Genomic DNA, 20,602 nt, shown 5'->3' on the forward strand with positions numbered 1-20,602 from the left:
GAGCCTGCGCTGAGAGGAAAATGTGTGAGCAGATTGCATAGCGTTAGCTTCAGAGCAGTGATTGAATTTCAGTCTCGTGACCAACGAAAAAAGGGGACAGGGGCCTTTCTGTTAATTTCTGTCCGTGCTTTGGCCCGCGATAGTACCTATAGAACATGCTTTTCAGCAGCCCGTCTGCACCTTTTCATCACACATGACTTAAGTTCATGCAAATGTGGAACATTAAAGAAAGGCGCTGTTTTCTTGGCAGGGCCTGCTCTGGCTCCTCTCCGACTGGGGCAGACTAGCCCCACGGGAGAGTTGCTTCTTAAATGTATCATTTAAATGAATCAATCATCTGACCTACTCTACAATCATTACACCACATATTAAATATCACAGAGGATAACTACCGGATAAGCAGGACAGCTTGATATTTATTGATTAGCTATCAGTGCATCCCTTGCCTTCTTTCTTTTGTGTGTGTGTGTACGTATTCAAGAGATAAACAAATTGTTATACACCTGCCTGATAGAGATCAATTGCGTCCTCCTTGCATCAAGTAGCACTTTCCTGCCAGGTTTATCTGCGCCGCCTTTCTTCCTCTGCACGTGTTGGTGTTGGGGAATAAATGAATGAGGCTCCGCACCGAGCGGCGCTGGAGACAGTTGTGGGAGCTGCCGTGTGTTTCTAAATGCACCAGCTGAAGCCTGACAGCTCAGATTGATTCATCGTGGCCTGCCGAGGTCGGCCACGTGCTCTCCCTCTCTGCCTTCAGCCGCAGAGAATACCTCTGGCGTGATGTACGGGTATTAAACATTTTAGCCAGCCGAGGCATGAATCATTGCAGCTGTTTGGTGTCAGTGTTAAGGTAAACAAGGCGAAGGGCTCCTGATTCCGATTGGAGTCGCTGGCTTTATTAGCTTAGCGCTGCTTGAGACATGACGCATGGATGTTTATTTAATATTTCGCTTAATATTTCCAGGCTGGCTGGCTGGCTTGTACTCCTGAGGAGTAGTGAGTGTGGTCTGTCCTTTTTTTTTGTTGCTTTTTATAAAGGGGGAGGAGGGAAGTGATAAATCAGGATGATGATATCATTAATCAAATAGTGGGGTTCACCGAGGGCTCCTTTGTTGGTGTTGGGGATGGTGAGCCAAAAGAGACACCCCAGCTGCTGTTGCTTTTGTGGGGTTCAGTTAACTCCTTGAGTTCTGCGGAGATGCTACGCGTGATGAACTCGGAGAGGGCGCTACCTGGATCAGTCTTTAAATTTGAGAAACGTTAAAGCTAATTTTTGGGCGTCTTTGCTTTTCTCACAGAAGCATTTCATTTTTTCTGCAAAGGCAAACGACATGTGATGGAAATATTCCAGGTTAACTTGTGCCAGGGTTTTCAAATATAGCGGTGATTTGAATTTTAAGAATGGTTTTGTTTCATTTGTCAGTCACGGCAGGCAAAGAATAAGCACAGCATTTCTTGTAAAATAAAAAAAGTGAGCAACATTACTGTATTAGCTGTATTACTGTGCTGTATTAACTAGAGGAAAAATTCCAAATCTAAAATCTTATTTTGTGACAAATATAGTTGACCGAATGTTTCTTTCGAAACAGCCTTCCAAAGTATTATTTTGCTGTGGTGTGAGGTGACTGTTTTTAAGTTGTCCTGTTTTGTTTCACAATTTGTAATGAAAATGCGATTTGTCTGTCTCGGTTACAATGAAACATTAATGTGGGGTTTTGCAGACCAAAAAAAAGCCTTTAACAGAAAGCCAGCAGGGTGTGGGTGAGGTAGTGTAGCAAAATCTCCCTGATGTATTCAGTGAGCAGTTTCTATCCCATATGGGTAATGATCTCCTAGTCCTGAGGTCGGGCTGGGCCCTGCTCTTTCTGGATAAGATAAATGAGACTTTCAATGCTGGCAATCTGATTGCCGCTAAATTTCATGCTTAGCTTGAAACAATGGTTGAAATTTCCATGTAGCTCAGCGAGTAATTGAATCTGTCCTCAATTTATAAATGATGACTCTCAAACACCCCTCCCCGACTCGATTTCCCCTAGACCCCAGTGAAAAATTGTACAATTTTTCCATCTGTAATACAATTTATGTTCCAGATTCGGAGCCGTGCACATGTGGTTATGCAGGAGTCCATTTTCATTATCCTGTGTCACTTTAAATATTTGTTAAACAGATAAGGCTTTAAGTGGTCAGGCTAGGTGGGGGCTCCAGTATTATATATACATGCAGCTATTACCTTTTTTTATATTTTTAAAATGATTTTTTAAATAAAAAAAACCTTGCTGCTCCAGGATTTAGTAAGCTGAAGCAAAAAGAAAAGTTGATTTTCAAATATTTAAATTTCTCACTATCCAATGGGCTGGGTGCCCTACTCTCATTGGTAACCTTTCTTGTGTTCCTCTGTTTAATCTTAAGTCTTCACATGCTCAGGAGTGTAAAGACAACTTCTCTTAACCTAATTTAAGAAGTTCAGTTTAAACTTTTTTGTCATTTTTGGACAATATCAAATTCCCTTTTCCATAATAAAGTATAATATTTGCTACAGAAAATCAGGCTTGCAGCATTCTGCAATTCTTAACCGTCTCAGTGTAATGTAGTAATGGTTGTAATATAGTGGCTTTATGAACCCATTTCCTTAATAGAAGATGAATGAATAAAAATTGTAAAGATGAGCCCTCGGGATAAAACTGTCAGAAACCGATGTCTGAAGTATTAAAAAAAGTCTATAAAAATAATGACATTTCAGAGAAGGACCTCATTAATGTATCCTTAGATATTCAAATGTTTCCTACAACCCCTGGTTTTTTAATTAATTAATATCGTAATACAGAATTTCTAAGTACCTCTTAAGTAATGCTGCAAGAAGTTACATGGCACACAGAGGTTTTCAGAGAGGCTGTTCAAAAATGCTGCTAGGACATAAATTTCTAATTTATTAGGGAGTTGCGCAGTCACAGTGAGTAACAGATGAGTGCTGTTCACACCTGCTTTTTCTCCTGTCCTAACCCCACGGACATCCAATTTAAAGGTGTTAGCATGACACATTGAAGCGGCATGAAATTGCACTCTGAGATACTACTCCTGTCCCTCAGTGTTAGAGGCGCAAGTCAGAGATGGATAAACGCAGGTTCGGGTATATTGATATTGAAAGCTTAAATGGAGAGATATAGGCAGACTATAGATCATTACAGACTGATGGAGATAGATGTTCATCTGGACAGAACGGGACGGAGCTGGAGAGATGGACGAAGAAGAAAAAAGTGACATCGAAATTCTGATTGATCGGAGAAACGCTGAGAATTAAAGTGTTTTGTTAAGGAACTTTACACCTAAGCTCCCTGATCTAGAAGATGGAGATTGCCTGATCAAAGTTGCATTGCGAAGCAAATCTGTTACACCTGGCACAGCCTCTAAAGCTTTTTTTGTCTTTCATTGGGAAGGGCTTTGGAATTGGATCAGTATTTTTTTTTATACCATAATACGTTAGCTAGCCTTTCTTATTCTGCTTTGTTCCTGGACAAATGTCTCATTCCCTGCTGAGGTTTTTGGAATGTCGAGTGAACATTTTCAATTTCAGTGCTTAGGAGCAATAGTTTTAAAACAATTTATGGTGGATGTCTAATGTGAGAGGGTTCAAACAGACAGGGGCTCCCGCTACTGTCCAGCTTCTCACAGAACATGTTTTGATGCAACATTGCGAAACCTGTGCTTGATCCACAGGACTTTTTCGGTGCTTTATGTTTCTTCACAGCGACTAGTGCATCATCAGACTCCTGAACCCTGTCTGTGGACTGTAGCAGAAAGCTTGACATCATCAAACGCTTCTGTTGCCTTTATCTACCAAAGTGGGTCACATTGCAGATTACTCTGTTGCACCTTGCCCATAAATAAAAATTAAAACCCCTTTTTATTGCACTTGGGAACGGAATTACTTGAAGAATGCAGTCTGCTATAAAGCCCAGCAAAATGAATATTCATTGTGAGTGTGTCTGTGCAAGGGGTGGGTGTGTGTGGGGGGGGTCACTTTACAGGAAAAAGTTTTACTTAGTGGTAATCTATCGAAGTGTCAGCGTGTTCTGCATTGGCAATTTATGGACTTGTAAAGAAAACAAACTTCTAAATGCTAACCATGGAAGACACTGCTTTAGAAGCAAGCACGCTAATCAAGGCTAAATGGTTTTTTACAAGCTCCATGCTAATAAGAGAAGATATTAAAGGTTTATGGACACAGTACAAATTGTAGTCTGGGGAATGTCGGATCTCTATATCATTGACCAAGGACTTGATTTTGTCTTGTGTGCCTGAAGTTTACTTTTCTTATGAAGGCAGAAAGTTGTTTCTTAGGAAGATTTCAAGCCAGATTTTTGTGTTTTTGTCATTAATGCTTCAGGCATATTGAGACAATCTATTGAAAAATAATAATAATGTATTTTGAAATATTTTTCTTTGCGTACACTTGTCACAAGTGTGACGGATTAAAGCCATCTAAAATGTAGATATACAATACATTTCAATTTTTGTTTAGTACCCGAAAACCGACTTGAAGTTATTTTGAAGCTAAAAATGGAATGTAAAAGCATCTCTCTTTGTAGGAGCAATGGAAGTAAGCTTTTTCAGAGTTTAACAGCAGAGAGAGGAAACTGTTGAGTCAAGTGTCCAGTTTTCACGCCAAAGCAGGTGGTCTTAACAGTGTGGCGACAGATGCTCTCTGGCCTATAGCCAGAGAGACAAGACTGCTTTCTCCTCAGACAACTTCCCCTCCAGAGTCACCTGTCTGCTGCTCTCTAAATGACTGTTTGTTGATTTTGTTTATTAAGCGCCCCGAGTCAATTATGAATTCCATGGCTGCACAATCTAAAATGATTTAATTAAAGGAAATTGCCTGCGATTGGCAGTTGGGATGCTGGCGAGAGGGGAGTTCCTTGATTTAATAGGAGAAAGGAAGATGGTTTGTACAAGGAGGGGAAAGTGAGAGAGGATGGCAGTACTGCTTTGACAAATGACCACTCACTGAAGTCAGCCTTGTCCAGTCCACTGAGAATTCTGGGATGCAGTAATTATCCCTTAATGATGTTAATGGATTCCATTACGGTAAGCACCCTGCTAGGCAAGAGGCCTATCTTCTTTTGGATAATTAATTTTTTTGTCTACGGAATATTTTATGTAATTATTTTTTAAATTATCATCTCCCTAACTAATACTGTGTACTTTGATACTGCAGTTTCATCATTATTTTGTGTGCAGCAGCTCACATCTAATCAGCGCTAGGATCAAGGTTCACCATTGAAGAAATAACAAAAAGTATATTGGGAACATCCTGTCCAGTTATCTTGGATAAGGTTGAGGCATCTGTAAAACATTTTTTGTCCTGTTAAATTTGTTGTAACCATGCAAAATAGAGCTGTGCACAAGTGGAGCATGTTTCATTTGAGAAGAAATGGAGATGCTTGTGGTGATTCTCTCATTCCCTTCTGCTCTGTTCTTAGCTGTACGGTCATAAATTGCAGTTTAGACATGATTACATTTAATGACACAAACCTGTTTTGAGATGTGTGTGTGTGTATATATATTGTTGCATGTCTAGAACGATTTTTCAGATGCTTTGTGTTGAGTGTTTCTTGTTTTTGTATTTTTTATGGTGATGAAAAAGACAAATGACAATACAGTTTTATTTTATATATAAATTAATGGCAGGCAAATTTTGACCAGAAGTTTTAAGTGATTCCTTATGGGTCAGGAGTTAGGTTTTTGTTCCACCAGCCTTGAAGATGATGCTGCTAGTTTTAAAACGGATTTGCATTCTTGCCACAAATGAAGAAAGCTTAAAATTGGGCGTTTTCGAGTTCTCGAGAGTCGAGAAAGTTTTTGTCGGAGACGGGGGAAAAGGAGGCTCCAGTTTTAGTTTGCTGGCATGGCTTGTAGACGGACATCTTGAACAGGTTAAGAGTTTAATTTCGGGGTTCACATTCAGCCCTTGAGGAAAGCGGGGTGGTTCAGATAAGGGTTAGTGCAGGGGTGCAGGATTTCCAGTTGCTGTGCATCTCGTTGTCGGCAGCAATAACAAAAAAAATAAATAACAAGGCAGTTTATCAGCTATAGGCTTCCTGGGATACTTGCTTATCGGCACTCAATTAATGCACAGTAAGGCTCTGCATTCACTGTTGGTTGACACCCCTGCTCCCTCTCAATCAGGCTGCGATGAGGACGATAATAGTGTCCTCATTGTTATGGGGCGCAAGCCGGTAATAAATTAATGAATCAAAAGGCGCTGGAACCTTGCGGTAGCTAATCCGAAAACTGGCATGGTGGGGGTGATGCAATGTTAAATCAATAGAGGACTGTAGATCAGCGCTCCATCTGGCCGGAAAATTACCGAATCGCCATAAGCATCGCACCGGTGCAGTGCCGGACAATCAATGGTAGGGATATTGATTTAGTTATTACAAGTTCATATGCTGTAGACAGTGTTAAATATACATTTACTAGCAGAAACATTAATCAAAGGATCTTTAGTAGGATATACAGAGGAGATCTAAGGAGCAGACAGCAGAGTGAAAACTGTTTATCAGGGGGGCCTACTGGGATTGCAGGCCTGAGAGATGTGTTAGTAAAGGAGGATCTGCCACCAGGTCCCAGGGGTGGGGCATAAATCAAAGATGCACAGGAAAGCTAGGCCTCATCGTGGAGACTCGGAACAAACGTGAAGGAGCAGCACCGTCATGTAGTTTTGCTGGGAGATACAGGGTTAGTCATAATGCTGTCGCCGACTTTGACTGCTTATTACAAATGAATTACATGGCTTACTGTGGCAAAAAAAAAGGTTTCAAGCGAAAGCATAAATATCAAAGTTTCTAGCAGTTGCCTTACGATCCTCCGCCATCCGTGGAGGAGAAAACAAAACTTTAGTAAAATAATCATTTATACTTGTCGACAACATTGTGACTAACCCTGTATATTAGGATTTTGTTAGATGTTTTATTGGCGTTGTCCAGTTGTATCAGCAAGCCCCCTAAAGATATTTCTATATGATATCCATCAGGAGGGACAACCTTTTGCATGATGTTCAATAAATGTGTGTTACTGTAGTATTTAAATATACTGTGGTGAATGATGTTTTATCGTCCCCGTTCATTGCAGTGATTGACTTGCTACTACTTTTACAAAATGTTTTATAAAGTCAATAACGGACAAGACTGGACTGGAAAATGACTGTAGTACCCACCCACTCAAGCTAGCATTAACGGAAAGTCAAAAAGACTTGGATAAAATTCAAGATAGGGCACCAGATTTTATGTAATGTAGACAACTGCAGTGTTACATGCTGGTTACGAAACATGAACTGTAGATATCCGATGGGAGACACTCAGTCTAAAGAAGCTACTTGTGAAAAAGATCTTGGTGTCTGTTGCCTATGACCGTCCTTTTTCCGGCTGTGCTGAAGCAATAAAATAAATGTTAGGATATCTAGTGTTAAGGTATAAAATTTAAATCAAGGAATGTGAGTGCATTGTACAATTTCAATGCAACTAGTAAAACGTCAATTAGAATATTGTGTGTGTTTTTGGATATCGTGTTATAGAAAAGATATTGCTGCTCTGGTATCAGTCCAAAGAAGAATGAGCAGGCGCATTTCGAGGCTTAGACAAATGTCCAGAACTGACTGGCTTAAAGAACTGAATCATTTTAATGTTGGAGTGGATTGGGCTTCTTCAGAATCATCAGTGAAAGACTACCCAAGGGGGAAAAGTAGAAACTATAGAGGAGGTGCATTAAAAACCAAGAACAGAAAGGGATCTTTTCACAAAGGGTGGTGGGGGTATGCAACAGGCGTACATAGCTGTGGTGTTAAAGTCAATATCCAGGGTTCTTTCAGTAAATATTTATACGACATCTTCATAATAGTTACTAACAACCTAATGAGCTAGTTAGGCAGATTTCCCCTGTGGGACACCGGTCTACTCTTCTCAGTCTGGCTCCTCTTCCTGCATGAAAGCCAGTTGCTGGGTGGTGACATTCTGTGATCTAAATGCCAGCCCTTATCTCTTTGTCAATTGAGGGAGAAGCTGGTGGAGCACTGTACCGCCTCTGAGAGATTGTCCACGACCCCCTTTTCCATCTTAAAAGGGAACACAGATGAGCTGTACTGTTACTGTACCTAGCATAAATTGTACCTTCCAGATATTGTCAGTTTATAAAACACCGCAGCATCCACACACAGAAATGAAGGCAATATGAAGATTAAGATGATAAGCCACCGCTGGCCTGATTTAAAAGAAACCTAGCTCGGTGTTGCTGGCTGAAATGAGCTGTGTGTGTCGAGGGGGCAGAGACGCTGGACATAATCCAAACTGGCCCACGATGTCAGAATCTGGCTACTCCGATGGTACAGGTCCATTGGTTTCTAGGAAGCACTTGTGGACGGTGGTTTGGAACCATGTGTCCTCAACGGTAGCAGTAGATTGCGTTTGCCCCCCCCGGGGGTGAAGGAAGACCAGCAGTTTGCGAGCGCCGTCAGTTTTTCTCAACTTGGGTCCAGAAGTAATAATAATAATAATTGCTTACACTTATATAGCGCTTTTCTGGACACCACTCAAAGCGCTTTACAGGTAATAGGGATCCCCTCCACCACCACCAGTGTGCAGCCCCCACCTGGATGATGCGACGGCAGCCATAGTGCGCCAGAAAGCTCACCACACATCAGCTCTCAGTGGGGAGGAGAGCAGAGTGATGTAGCCAATTCATAGATGGGGATTATTAGGAGGCCATGATGGGTAAGGGCCAATTGGAAATTTGGCCAGGACACCGGGGTTACACCCCTACTCTTTTCGAGAAGCGCCCTGGGATTTTTAATGACCACAGAGAGTCAGGACCTCGGTTTTACGTCTCATCCGAAGGACGGCGCCTGTTTACAGTATAGTGTCCCCGTCACCATACTGGAGCATTAGGACCCACATGGACCACAGGGTGAGCACCCCCTGCTGGCTACAGAAGTAGCAGTCGCTTCCCGTGTGTAAGCCCGGTCTTTCCCCGCAGGATCACGGAGGACTCGACGGTGACCACGTTCGAAGCGCTAAAGGCTCGTATCCGGGAGCTGGAGAGGCAGCTGTCACGGGGGGACAGATACAAGTGTCTCATCTGCATGGTAAGGTCCCGCCTCCTGCCTTTCCTACAGAACCGTCTCGTGTGTTGGCAGAACAGGAATATACGAGGGCTCCAGGCCCAGTCAGAAGCACATCTTACGTGCACAGCAGAAGTGGAGGTATATGCGTAATGATTGCAGAGCCGCAGAAGTCACTGTCCTGTGGCTGATGCATTTTGATTAATGGAATACTTTCATACACTGTGCAGTAAGAAGTGTTGGGATGCACTGTTGTACACAATTAAGCTACACTGTGCTCTCGAGTTTGATTGCCTTTGTGTGTAGTAAGAAATTGCCTTTCCTGGCTGCTTTTGTTGAATTGCATGCTGTTCAGAAGGTGGGCAACAGTGGTGAATAGGTAATACGAAAGTTTAAACAGTGTTTCAGTGTGCTAAGGTCTATGCATTGTTCTCTTTGTTGTCAAAGAGCAGAAGAACGTCTGAGTAATATTTATTTACAGGCCTGGCTTGGTACTGTGACCTTTGGCATTCTGAAACAGAAGCAATTAAATGATTGGCACATCAGTCTTAGCAGGGGCAGTGTAGGCCTGAGGTGAATTTGGGTGTTAGGATATTCATTGTTGCCTGCTGTCCCTGTATTTACTTTAGGAGGCTGCCTCTTTTCTTTGTTGGTATTAAATTGTTTGTGATGGGTGATGTGGGAGTTTTGCTTGGATAGAACTGGGAGTCTGAAGAATGTGTGGGTATGTTTTGCTGTCTGTCTAGAAGAACATCAAAGATGCTAGAGTAACTCCAGATTGGCTTTATGTCATTAAAAACATTGAATAACCCCCACGGCAAAAATAGTTACAACTGTACATTTGTGAAACAGGGTGCAGAGAGTAATTCTTAGTATTTTTGCAAAAGTTTCAGGGTGTTTTTTAGGGCCTTGAGAGTGCATTTGAAATGTGGACTTTCCACAGTATCAGTAGACCTTCAGCTCCACCTGGTGTCTGTCTGGAGTAGTGCAGGAATCTCTTGTAATGGGCAAAAAAGGCCTGATAATTTATCTGATTGTTGGCACTTAGCTCATAAATGAAATGTATAGACATAAATTACTGATCACAATTAAATGTAGAATTTTGCGTTACGCTCATTAGCACAGGATTTCTAAAATCCAAGTGTTAAGTTATTAAGGCTTCAGCAACCGCATGTTTCTTGATTAAACCAGAGAGACCATGTTGGAAAACCAGATATCAGTATATTTGTGTCTCTGAGAAAGAGAGGAACAGCAACATGGTGTGTATTCAGTAGGCAAAGCTGCTAGTAGGTCAAAAAAAAAAATTCACTCTTTTAAAAAAGCTGGAAAAATGTCAACGAATTAAACATTTTGTCAACTGTAGTAATGAAGCTCTTTAAACCCGAGATGCTGTATTTTTGTTTGCAGTGTCACTTGATATTGTTTGTGTCTGTGTGTGTCTTGTCTGATTTTAGTGTCCACATTCTTGTGCTCAGTGCTGCTTTTGAATTCCTTCCAGCGGAAGAGATTCCAAACAAGTGCTGAAGACAAGAATCTGGAACCCGAAATTAACAAATCAGAGAGCCGGGGCGCAAAGAGACTCCCGCTCAACATATACTGTTTATATAGAGGATACTTAATGGGTTCCGGTGGAATAAAACAGTTACTGCCACCAATGAGGGTAAGGCTTTCCTAACTCCACACGCACTTGGATGTTTTAAGATTTGTCAGCCAGATTGCAGATTGTGGTCAGTTTTGAAGTCTCAGTTGTTGCCTGTTGAAACGTGGATAAAATATAGTTCCAGGGATTACGTTTTTTGGCTCATTTTATCCATTCGGTGTTTTATTTTCACAATCGTGGGCCTTCGTTAATGACCGTTTTTTTTTCCCCCTCCCCCCGATTCCCAGGACTCCTACACAATGCCCCTCACCTCCATTCAGTGTTGGCACGTACACTGCGAGGAATGCTGGCTCCGGACTCTGGTAAGACACCTTGCTGTTGACTTCAGCAGCTTCACACACAGCACAAATTCCACATCTTTTCGTTAAAACGATCACTTGTCGGACATTTTCTTCAACTCCCGTGAAATATATCGGTAAAATATTTGGGAAAGTTGGTTGCAGGGCACACTCGCATACAGCGGGACAATTTAAAGTCTCCCCATTAACCTAAAACATGTCTTGGAGAGAAGTGAAGCACCAGGAGCTCCACTCAGAACGAGAACAAGTTAAGAACGGAGAGCTCTTGGAGGATTTCTCTTTGTGTAATGTATGCAGTAATGACATTTCTGTCACACACGAGGGAAGGGATTACTGTAGATGTCGCACCGCTTCACAGAAGTACAACAAATATTTGAAACTGAAGCGAAATTCCAGAACTACGCAGGGATTATTTTCAAAAGCAAGAATGCGGTCTGGTAGGCAGTCAGGCCATCCAAGCAATGCAAGCTTTAAACCTCCGAGTAACTTTTCTGGTATCGGCGGCAAGCAGATCCACTCCAGAAGTGAATAGGAATCGTTTATTGTTTTTTTTAATGTTTAAGGATCCTTCTGTGTGGGTGCTCACATGTGAAAATAAGATGAGTTCCCCTAAGGTCAGCTTTAAGGGGTGGGCATACACCCTGGTTTTTCAACAAGGTCCTTTGGCATACATGATTAATTTTTTATTTATAGTTTCCAGTTTGGCTAAGCAGTTAAAATAATGCAAAAGAGGTGGAGTATGATAAAAATGCTACAACAAGGGCAGCACAGCAGGGATCTGCTAAAACTCTTGACACCGGTTTACCTTAACAATGGCTGGGGACGTAGGACTTTCTAAGAGTACCTGTGTGATTCTATTTCCAGAAGGAAGTGTTTCCTACAGCTCCTTATCCAGTGTCTCTGTGAAAGGTCTGTTCTTTGGGTTTTAGTGCATCTCCTTACTGGAAAAGCCATACAAATGCAGCGTTCCAGTCCACAACCAATACCCACTCCCTAAGAACGAAACACAGTTACCTGCCACTCATCGATATCCCCGTTGTTAAGCCTGGAATACAACATAATGTCTGTTTCAGCTGGGATAGGAGACTTGGGAGTGTCCTCTTGAAATCAAGACAAGCTCATTAGGGCCAATTTTCTTCCTTTCTCACCTGCTGCCTACTCGAGCATCATGTAATTTTCTTGATTTGAATGAGTCTTCTGTTAACTGTAAGGTTATGGAAATGATCATCTCCATAACTAGGGGATCATGGGAATGGCAGAAAGAGTGCAAAGGATAATCAACTTGGTTTTAAAAAGGAGGTTCTCTGATCATGCAGAAACAATACGGGCACATGGAACATACGATGTGGTGCCTAAGTATACAATATGTTTTTAAGTTTTCAAAGGGTTTTGAGAAAGTTCCTCATATTCTAATCTTCAATTAGAAATTCAAGGCAGTAGGCAATCAAGATAAACTTAGTAACCTAGTGAAGTTTTCAGGAGAAACCACATTAGGAGGATCAGCAAACACTGTAGAAGCAACAAGTGAAATTAAAATAAGAGATTTAGATCATCACAAATAGGCGTACTGCTGGCAGATTATATTAAATGTGGAGAGTATGACATACAGGTAGCAAAATTATAAATCTAGACAGAAAAGGAGCAACCATAAGCTTGAAGAAGCGACTTATGAAAGACTCGTTTACTTTTTTTGAAACTGTGACAGTGTGAAGAACGAATGAAGCAAACTGTTGGTATATAAAGCTCAGACGTTAAATCAAATGAGTTTAGGTCACCACAAAATGATTGTTGGTCCAGAATTATGCTAGAGCTGAGCAACCAAATCTGTTCGCAGGTTTGAAGGAATTGGTCGACTGAAGCTTTTTGGTCTTGATCAGAGCAGACAGCAAGGGCACCTGATTCAAGTATTCAGGATCTTTAACATGAGCCACAGGTCACTACATGTTCACACGGAGAACAAGAGGCATTTCTTTGCATAAAGGGTCTTGGAAGTCTGGAATAAGTTACATAGCCATATTTCTTAAATCAGTAACTTGACTTTTTTGAAGAAGAAACTACATGAGATCCTCTGATCAATTAGATATTAACTGCCAAACAGGTGGAATGGCCTCTTCTGTAAGGTTTCCACATCTCCACGTAAAGACTTGGACAGGACTAGGCGAATGTTATGTTAAGACCGCTTATGTCAGGTTGGCCGTTGTTAATGCTGTGGCCTGTAGTTTATTTGATATGCACAGGCGTGGATAATGAAGTTCAGTCTAAAACGTGTCCAGGAGCAAGATCCAGAACTACCCAGAAGGAATATTTATACCTTCTTAATCCCACGGTTCCACTCTGGGTAGGACTGCATACAAATGATCGTCTTCACTCCTCGAGGCCACTACGTTGGGCAACATTTCTTCAGGAAGGAGCTTGTAGATCTGGCCCTCCTGAATACCTTAAACCCCTTAAAAGAAGCCCCAGACTCTTTATGGATTTCTCAGGGAGTCTGATCTTCCTGACTCTTGCCGATCTGCCTTCCCTCGCTCCCCTCTGTTTCTCCTTACTTTTCAGCCTGTCCCCCTGGGAGCAGACTCTTATTATCCGCTAATACATTCTGCTACTACACAAGGAAGCAATTAATAAGAAAACGCTCATCTGTTTCACAGCCCCAGCCGTTTTCCAATATACAATTTATTAAATAAGCTCTTTTTTTATCACAAAGCCCACTGTTTAAAAGAAAGAGCGGAGGAGGGAGGGGGGTTGTATAAGAAATTTCTGCTTGCTGCAGCAGCTTGTTACTAATGTAGCCATTAAAACATTGCCCGAAGACAGCAATAAAAGCAGCACGCAGGGGCTCCTTGCGTCTTGATCAAAGTAAATGCGTGTAATCTTGTTACTGTTGCCCTTTTTTATGAATTTAATAGAGCGCAGCAGCTGGTGTACGATGAGAGAAGCCCACGCAGTACATTGTTCTCATTAAAATCAGGTAACTCCTTTGTTTTATAAGAAGGAAAGGCTGTAATTTCTTTAATAAGGGGAAAGAGAGACCTTTTCCTTTTCTTGGCCCTTGCAGAAATAGTTGGGGGGTTTTTTGGCCACAAGACCCCAAAGAGTACCGAAAGAAGACCTAGCAAAGGAATTCTTACGTCTCGAGAGTCATAAACAACTAGTTAAAATCAATTAGGATAATGGAGTAGCAGGAAAAGCAAGCACGAGTAGACAGTGCAGTTTGGTCACACCTTTGCAAGACCTTTTCTTTAGCATATACTTACAATAGGAATATCAGGAATACTGTTCAGGTGGTGCTCAGATCATTTACAAAATGTCAGGATTCAGGTTTAAGATGTTGGCTTACAGCTGCTATTTTAGCCCAGAATGCCTGGGTACACTTTTTGTCTTTTCAAAAGTGATTTTAGGATTGCAGCCTCCTCTTCTGAAGGACTACAGCCTTCACTCTCAAGTACTGGGAACCTACCAGAGACGAATTCTACAATTGGGACTACTTTCTTAGAAAAGATCCTAAAGGGATACTTCAGTTGCTCTTCATTATGCAGTTAAGCCTGGTCTAGCAATTGATAACCTTTCATCTCAAACATCATATCATTTTCTTTTGACCAGTAGGTGGCACTCTTCTCTCTGGATCAGAGCTTGTTAAGCATGTCCCCAGTATGGTGGCCCAGGACACTGTGCTGCTGTCCTTAACGTGAGACCTTAATCCCAGGGACCTGAATCTCAGTTCCTGATGTATTTGGTCATTACCAAATACACAGCCCTCATGAAAAGTACTGCACTTTTCATGAGGGCGGTGTTAATCCTGGTGAGCTGGTGGCTCAACTCCACTGTGGTCTTGTACAAGCTGGCCTGGTATTGAAGACGTACATCAAAGTCCAAACAACATAAGTGCCCATCTTTTGAGCTTTCAGCAGTAATCATTTCTTAATCTTGTGAGCTTTAAAGTGAACTTGGCATTGCTCTCGTGTATTTCATTTGAGAGTAATTTATGCGCCGACTCCCATTAGAATGCTGTTATTGTGGTCAGGGCTGCTTGACCTGTGATAAATGGTTTCCAGGCTGTGTGATGTTTCCATATGACTTCACCTCTTGTCGCGAGATTCATTTTTTCTGGGTTCACTGGCTGGGTACCGTGAGGCCTGGCAAAGCCTCCATTGAGGTCCGGAGTCACGAATCCTCTATGCACCCGAGTGCGAGAGCTGCAGAGAGCCCGAAGACCGTAGATCAAGTGTTGGCCAAGCAAGCTGGAGACGGGGTGTTTGCTGACAGATTTTTGCACTCATGGAGGCAAAGCTAATGCTCATTGCCGAGGTCACAACCCCTACCATACTTTCACACTCACAAACAAAATGAGGAGGCCATTACATCTTGGGCTTTCCTGGGTTACTGGAGTACGAGCTGTGTTTGGGCAAACATGCAATTCTCCTGGGGAAGAGTTTGCATCGTTTTATAGGGGATTTAAAAAACTGCATCACCTAAGTTTCAATCATTAGGTCTTTTTAAAGTAAAATGTGAGTATTAATGCGTACCACACGTGTTTTATTTAATTCTGAAGCAGAGCTGTCCCTAATTGATAAACCTGTCAGGCCGCTTCTCTGGTCCCCAATGTGGGACCGTGAATGAACATTTGATACGTGTCTGTAGACATTCATACATGGAAGCACGTCTTAGGCCAGTGGGCTGTAGAGAGGCTCTGCTGGCTGCTAAGTGTTTTCTGGGCTGTGGTGTGGACTAGTGGAATGTGCTGGAAGAAGGAGCCTGGAGTTAAATTGCCTTCCTGCTGGCAATGGCTGTTTGACTTGCAGAGCACCCTACGGTGGCAGACACGGCGCTGCTGTGCTGCAGCCCTGTTTGTCTGAGCTTGTGTGTGGTAGGAGAGGGAAGGAGAGACCACACAGACAATTGTTTCCTTTCAACTTGTTCCTTTCCCTTTTTTATTGACGAGATCTTTATTGGAAGTGGCAGAAATTCAAACAACAGTGAATAAACTCCTGGAAAGGGATATGAAGACTGGAGCAGCAACTTGAGACACACTGGGTTTTGAAACAATGAAGTGTTTAGCTCATAGGTTTCCTCATTTTCCTTGGGTGCAAATCGTAAACCTTGTGGGTGTTTTTGTGTCTAGTGTCCAATTTAATCTTAATGAGCTCCTGTAAATAAGAGCCAGTACACAGTGCGTTTCAGACGGAGCTGTTTTACAAAGCAGAACACTAAGTTGAGTAAGTTAACCAATAAATTTTGTCTTTTTTTTAGCTTTCAATTAAGATTGGGTATCAGAGATTTATGATGTACACTTGTAATATCGCCTTTCTGTTGAGTGATGATACACACTGTACTGTATTTTCTACCCATCTTAATTTTTTTTTTATTTCTGTGTCTATGGAGTGAATATTTCGTGAGGAAAGATGCTTGGTTTTCAAAAGTGACTTGAAAACCTCTTCCTATTGGTAGCAATAATGTGAAGAACCCATCTAGCCCATTTGGTAGTAACTAATTGATCTGAGGATCTCAACCAGACGTTTTCTTAAAGACGTGAGAATATAAGTTCTCATTTCTGAAAATCTCATTCGATATCAGTACTCTCACAGCCCTCGTCTATACTCTCAGTCTCCCCAAGTCCACACGTTATCAGCACGATACACTCCTTGTGCAAAGACTGAACCAGATGAGGAAGGCATGAACCTTTTGAGCTTAACTCTACAGGAATTCCCTCCTGTGCAGAGCAGGTCAGTGTTTGCAGTTAATCAAACTCCTTAGATGCGATACCTAATGGAGTATCGGAACATATTTAGGCCAAGGTCAATGTGTGTTGCAGGTGGCCTGGCTTTACTGTCTCACTCCAGTTTATGTTCATCCAGGGGAAGGCCAGTGAAATAACCTAGGGTTTTTTTACATTCCCTTTTCTATAAAAAAGGGCATTGAAAGCTAAGGCGTCCATTCCTGTTCACATTTAAAAGGAAGTGGGGTTCTTGGGCCAAATGAATCCATTGATTAATCAGTGTTTCTTTTCCACCACAGGGGGCCAAGAAGCTCTGCCCACAGTGCAACACCATCACATCGCCCGGAGACCTGAGGCGTGTCTACTTGTGAAGGACGCAGTTCTCTGACTGGCCCCCAAAATTTCTTCCATCCTGTTCATGGATTTTTATTTCTTTTTGTTTGCTGTTGTTATATTTGAGGCCAAGTTTTTTTTTTATGTTGTGGCTGTCGTTGGTTTGTTTGCTTTTTTTTAAGAAAAAAAGCACCTCTTAAAACTAAACAAGAGCCTAGACTCTGCCTGGTTTATGGACGCTGCAGGAGGTGACCATACAGAACAGGCCTCAGAAAAAAAAAGAACCCAATGACTTTTTTGTGACATGTCCACTTGGAATCCCTTTGCTTCACCTTATTTTCCTCCAGGCTTGCGGTGGTACAGATACCTGGCACTTGCTGTACTCTTGACCACGTAAGATGAAGGTACCACGCAGGTACAACATCGCTGCCCTCTCCCCAGTCTTGCTGAACGCTCTGCGCTGACCCCATGCCAGGTGTTTTTTTTTATCCCTTTTGCTGCTGTTTTCCCTGTAAAAACGTTCACTTTCCACAACATGAGATTCCAAAGGCCGTCGTTGAGCCAGAGAGTCGATGAAGAAAGAGGTTCTTCTGGGGACGACGTAAGGATGGAGCTCTCAACCAAACTGCTAACCTCAAGACATCCTTGGGATAATCCTGTTTTCTCATTTTTCCCCCTATTTTTGTTTTCTTGTGGTGTTTCAGTGAGTAATTATTCAACCGAATTAAAAAGAATAAACACAACGAGAAGGCGGAAGCACATGTAATATATTCTATGTATGTTTACAATGTTGTGTATAAATGGAATAGAATTAAAACACGCTACACACACATATAATTATGTATTAATAAAGTCCAGTTTTGTTGGGTATGGAAGAGGGAAGATTTGGAATGTGGAAGGGGGGAGGGGGTAACATTTCAAAGTGGTAAATAAGAAACCCTCAGTATTTTTTAAACAGCTGTTGTCTTCTTGAGGTTGGAGTTGTATTTCATTGTACAGAAAGGAAACCTGATAATAAACAAAGCTACTACTCAAAATAGCATTTCAGAATTAAGTGGTGTACATTTTTCTTCATTGTAAGATAACGAGCTGTAGTTTGGTGGTGGGGGGCAGGATTTGGAGAGATGAAATACCCTTAAGTTAAACATACTTTTAAGGTGGTACAACAGGCGAAAATTACTTTGTAGATGTAGTGTGCAGATTATTTGTAAATCAAACCCCTGGCAGAATAAAGTAAAAACTGTCAAAAGTTCTCTTTTTATTGGAAAATCAATGTCTTGTTAATGCATTTTAGCCACACTCTTCCATAAATGACCACTTATTTTAAAGATGCAAGAATGCTACAGGTTTAAGGTAACAGAACATGCAGACATACAGTGCAGTAATGGAATGAGTCTGCCGTTCAGAAACTTGGTCAGTTTCTGAAGATATTTTGTTTTCTGTGTGTGCTGGTCACAGCAGTTTACTTTGCTTATATCATTTCTGATGGAGACATTGAAAAGTTCTGATTCATTATCTTCACAGGATATCTCACCTCTGACCAGTGTGTCACTGATCAGGTTCCTCTTAAAGATTTATTTCAGAGTGTTTTGGGTGTGAAACCTCTAGGTTTACCTTTATTTTGTGCCCATGTAATTGCATTGTGTATCAGTTCTAGAATAATATTGTTACCATTTGCTAGGTAAATTCATAATAGTACAGAACATTGTTAGATTTTCCCTTGAAAATGACCTTTTGGCTTCTTTGTAAAACAAAAAAAAAAATCATTCCTTTATTCTGTCAGGCAGCAAAATCCCAGGATACAAGTGAAAGCTGAGAAAAAGAGATACTTTGTAAAACTCCCCTACTGAAGCCAGCCTGGGTCAGCTACCATCTACACACAATGGGAAGGAGGTTTTGTCTGTGGTTCTGCAGTAGTTCGCAGGTGTGCTGTCTGCTTTGGGGGTAGCGTAGGTCTGCAGGCTAAAGTACAGTACAAAATCACAAACCTTGGCCTTTTGCGATGGTGAGGCTCTTGGTCCCAGCCAGCGTGGTCACTAAACCACTTGCAGAAGTACTGAAGGAGCTGTGTAGCGTTTTGTTGAGCAACAGTGTGCTTTGTATCTGTAAAACAATATGTATCCTGTAATAATGTTTGTTTCAATGTAAGCAAAAGAGATCAGAGGTCCATGCTGTATAAAAATATATATTTTAAGTATCAGATGTCAAGAAAGGGTATCTAGGGCCTCAGATGTAGCCTCTTACTGTTGTTATTCAGTAGTTGATTGGTCATCCTTGTTACTTGGGGATACTGCGCCCTCACTTCTTCAGAAGCGTGTGTATTTGTCAAGAACTTTCCGCGATTTTCTTTTTTTCCAAGAACATTTGGGATTGCCGCCCTTCTAATCTCTTGAGATGGCAAAGGTGGCAATCAAAGACGTTCTGGACAAAAAACAAATCAGTAAGCAAGCTTTTAAAACAGGAAAAGGGTATAGCTTTCAAAACGAAATCCCACTACAGCTTAATTTGAAAAAATATCCACAAATTTGTGGCTGTTTTGTGCTTGTGGTTGCTTTCTTCAAACTGAATTTTAATGGCACATACCTTTGGGTGGACCACCAAGGACTGACTTCCTGCAAGAGCTGTGAAAAGAACTGGATTTCCAAAATCACATTTGTAAAATTCCAAGTGAATTTGTAACCGAAGTGTGCTTTTCTCCCATTTCATTTTCTGTGAAGATGTACCTTCACCTTTTACTTATATAAATAAAACATTTACTGAAATAGTTTCTCAGCTTCTTAGCTGCATCTTTGTTAACTTGCGTGTTACAGCAGTATTTAAACACTCCAGCCTCTTCTGGGGACTAAATGCTAAAAGTTCTTCTTTAGAAAACTTCACAAGTTACGAACACGTATATGACTGAGGCTGGGATTTTGCTTTCTTGGAGTGAGCTGGAAAGGCTTGTGCTGAACGTGGGACCAGATGGCAAACGTTTGACAACGTAAATGTTCAAAATTAAAATGTTCCTTGATCTCAAGATGAAGACCTTTTAGTCGTGCATTTGCACAGATATCTGAGCACTGCAACATTTGAAAATGTTGGAGATTAATTTTGTTGCATTTGGATACTGTGGACCATCCTTGTTTCACTTGGGTCATTCCAATCAGGACAATGTCTCGGAGCTCTGTGCCCTGTGAGTATGAATTGGCTTGTGAGGAGGCGAAGCGGTCTGGGTAGCTTTTACAAACATGGTCAAATTTCTGATTATACTTGAAAAATGCAGTAGCCCTTTCTTTTTATTTCATGAGAGTTGAGATCTCCTTACTTCCTCTGCCATAATTACTACTAGGGAATTAATGAAACCTGCCCCCAAAGAAGACAAATTGCACAAGGTGGTTTCTCGAGTTGTGTCAGATGATGTGTGTCATGTATATTCTCTGAAATGGTACGTGTCTTTCCCGTTTGTAAACTACATTTGACATCAATTAAAGGTTCATAAATCTTGA

At 41.5% G+C, this 20,602-nt stretch overlaps 1 protein-coding gene across 10 annotated transcripts in view; it reads left to right on the plus strand.

The window, feature by feature from the left end:
* rnf220a (ring finger protein 220a) overlaps positions 1 to 20,602 on the plus strand; it is a 174,826-nt gene extending 154,224 nt beyond the window's left edge. For 6 of the 10 annotated variants that reach the window (XM_015355320.2, XM_015355321.2, XM_015355322.2 and 3 more), the window contains 4 exons: positions 9,028 to 9,136; positions 10,611 to 10,772; positions 11,000 to 11,074; positions 17,084 to 20,602. In XM_015355320.2, the coding sequence (XP_015210806.2) occupies positions 9,028 to 9,136; positions 10,611 to 10,772; positions 11,000 to 11,074; positions 17,084 to 17,155 (418 nt within the window). In that variant the 3' untranslated portion in view covers positions 17,156 to 20,602. The remainder of the gene's footprint in view (positions 1 to 9,027; positions 9,137 to 10,610; positions 10,773 to 10,999; positions 11,075 to 17,083) is intronic. The other 4 variants (XM_015355323.2, XM_015355325.2, XM_006634668.3 and 1 more) reach the window with 1 other exon arrangement.

The sequence above is a fragment of the Lepisosteus oculatus genome, chromosome 9, assembly GCF_040954835.1.
Source record: "Lepisosteus oculatus isolate fLepOcu1 chromosome 9, fLepOcu1.hap2, whole genome shotgun sequence".
Lineage (NCBI taxonomy): Eukaryota > Metazoa > Chordata > Actinopteri > Semionotiformes > Lepisosteidae > Lepisosteus > Lepisosteus oculatus.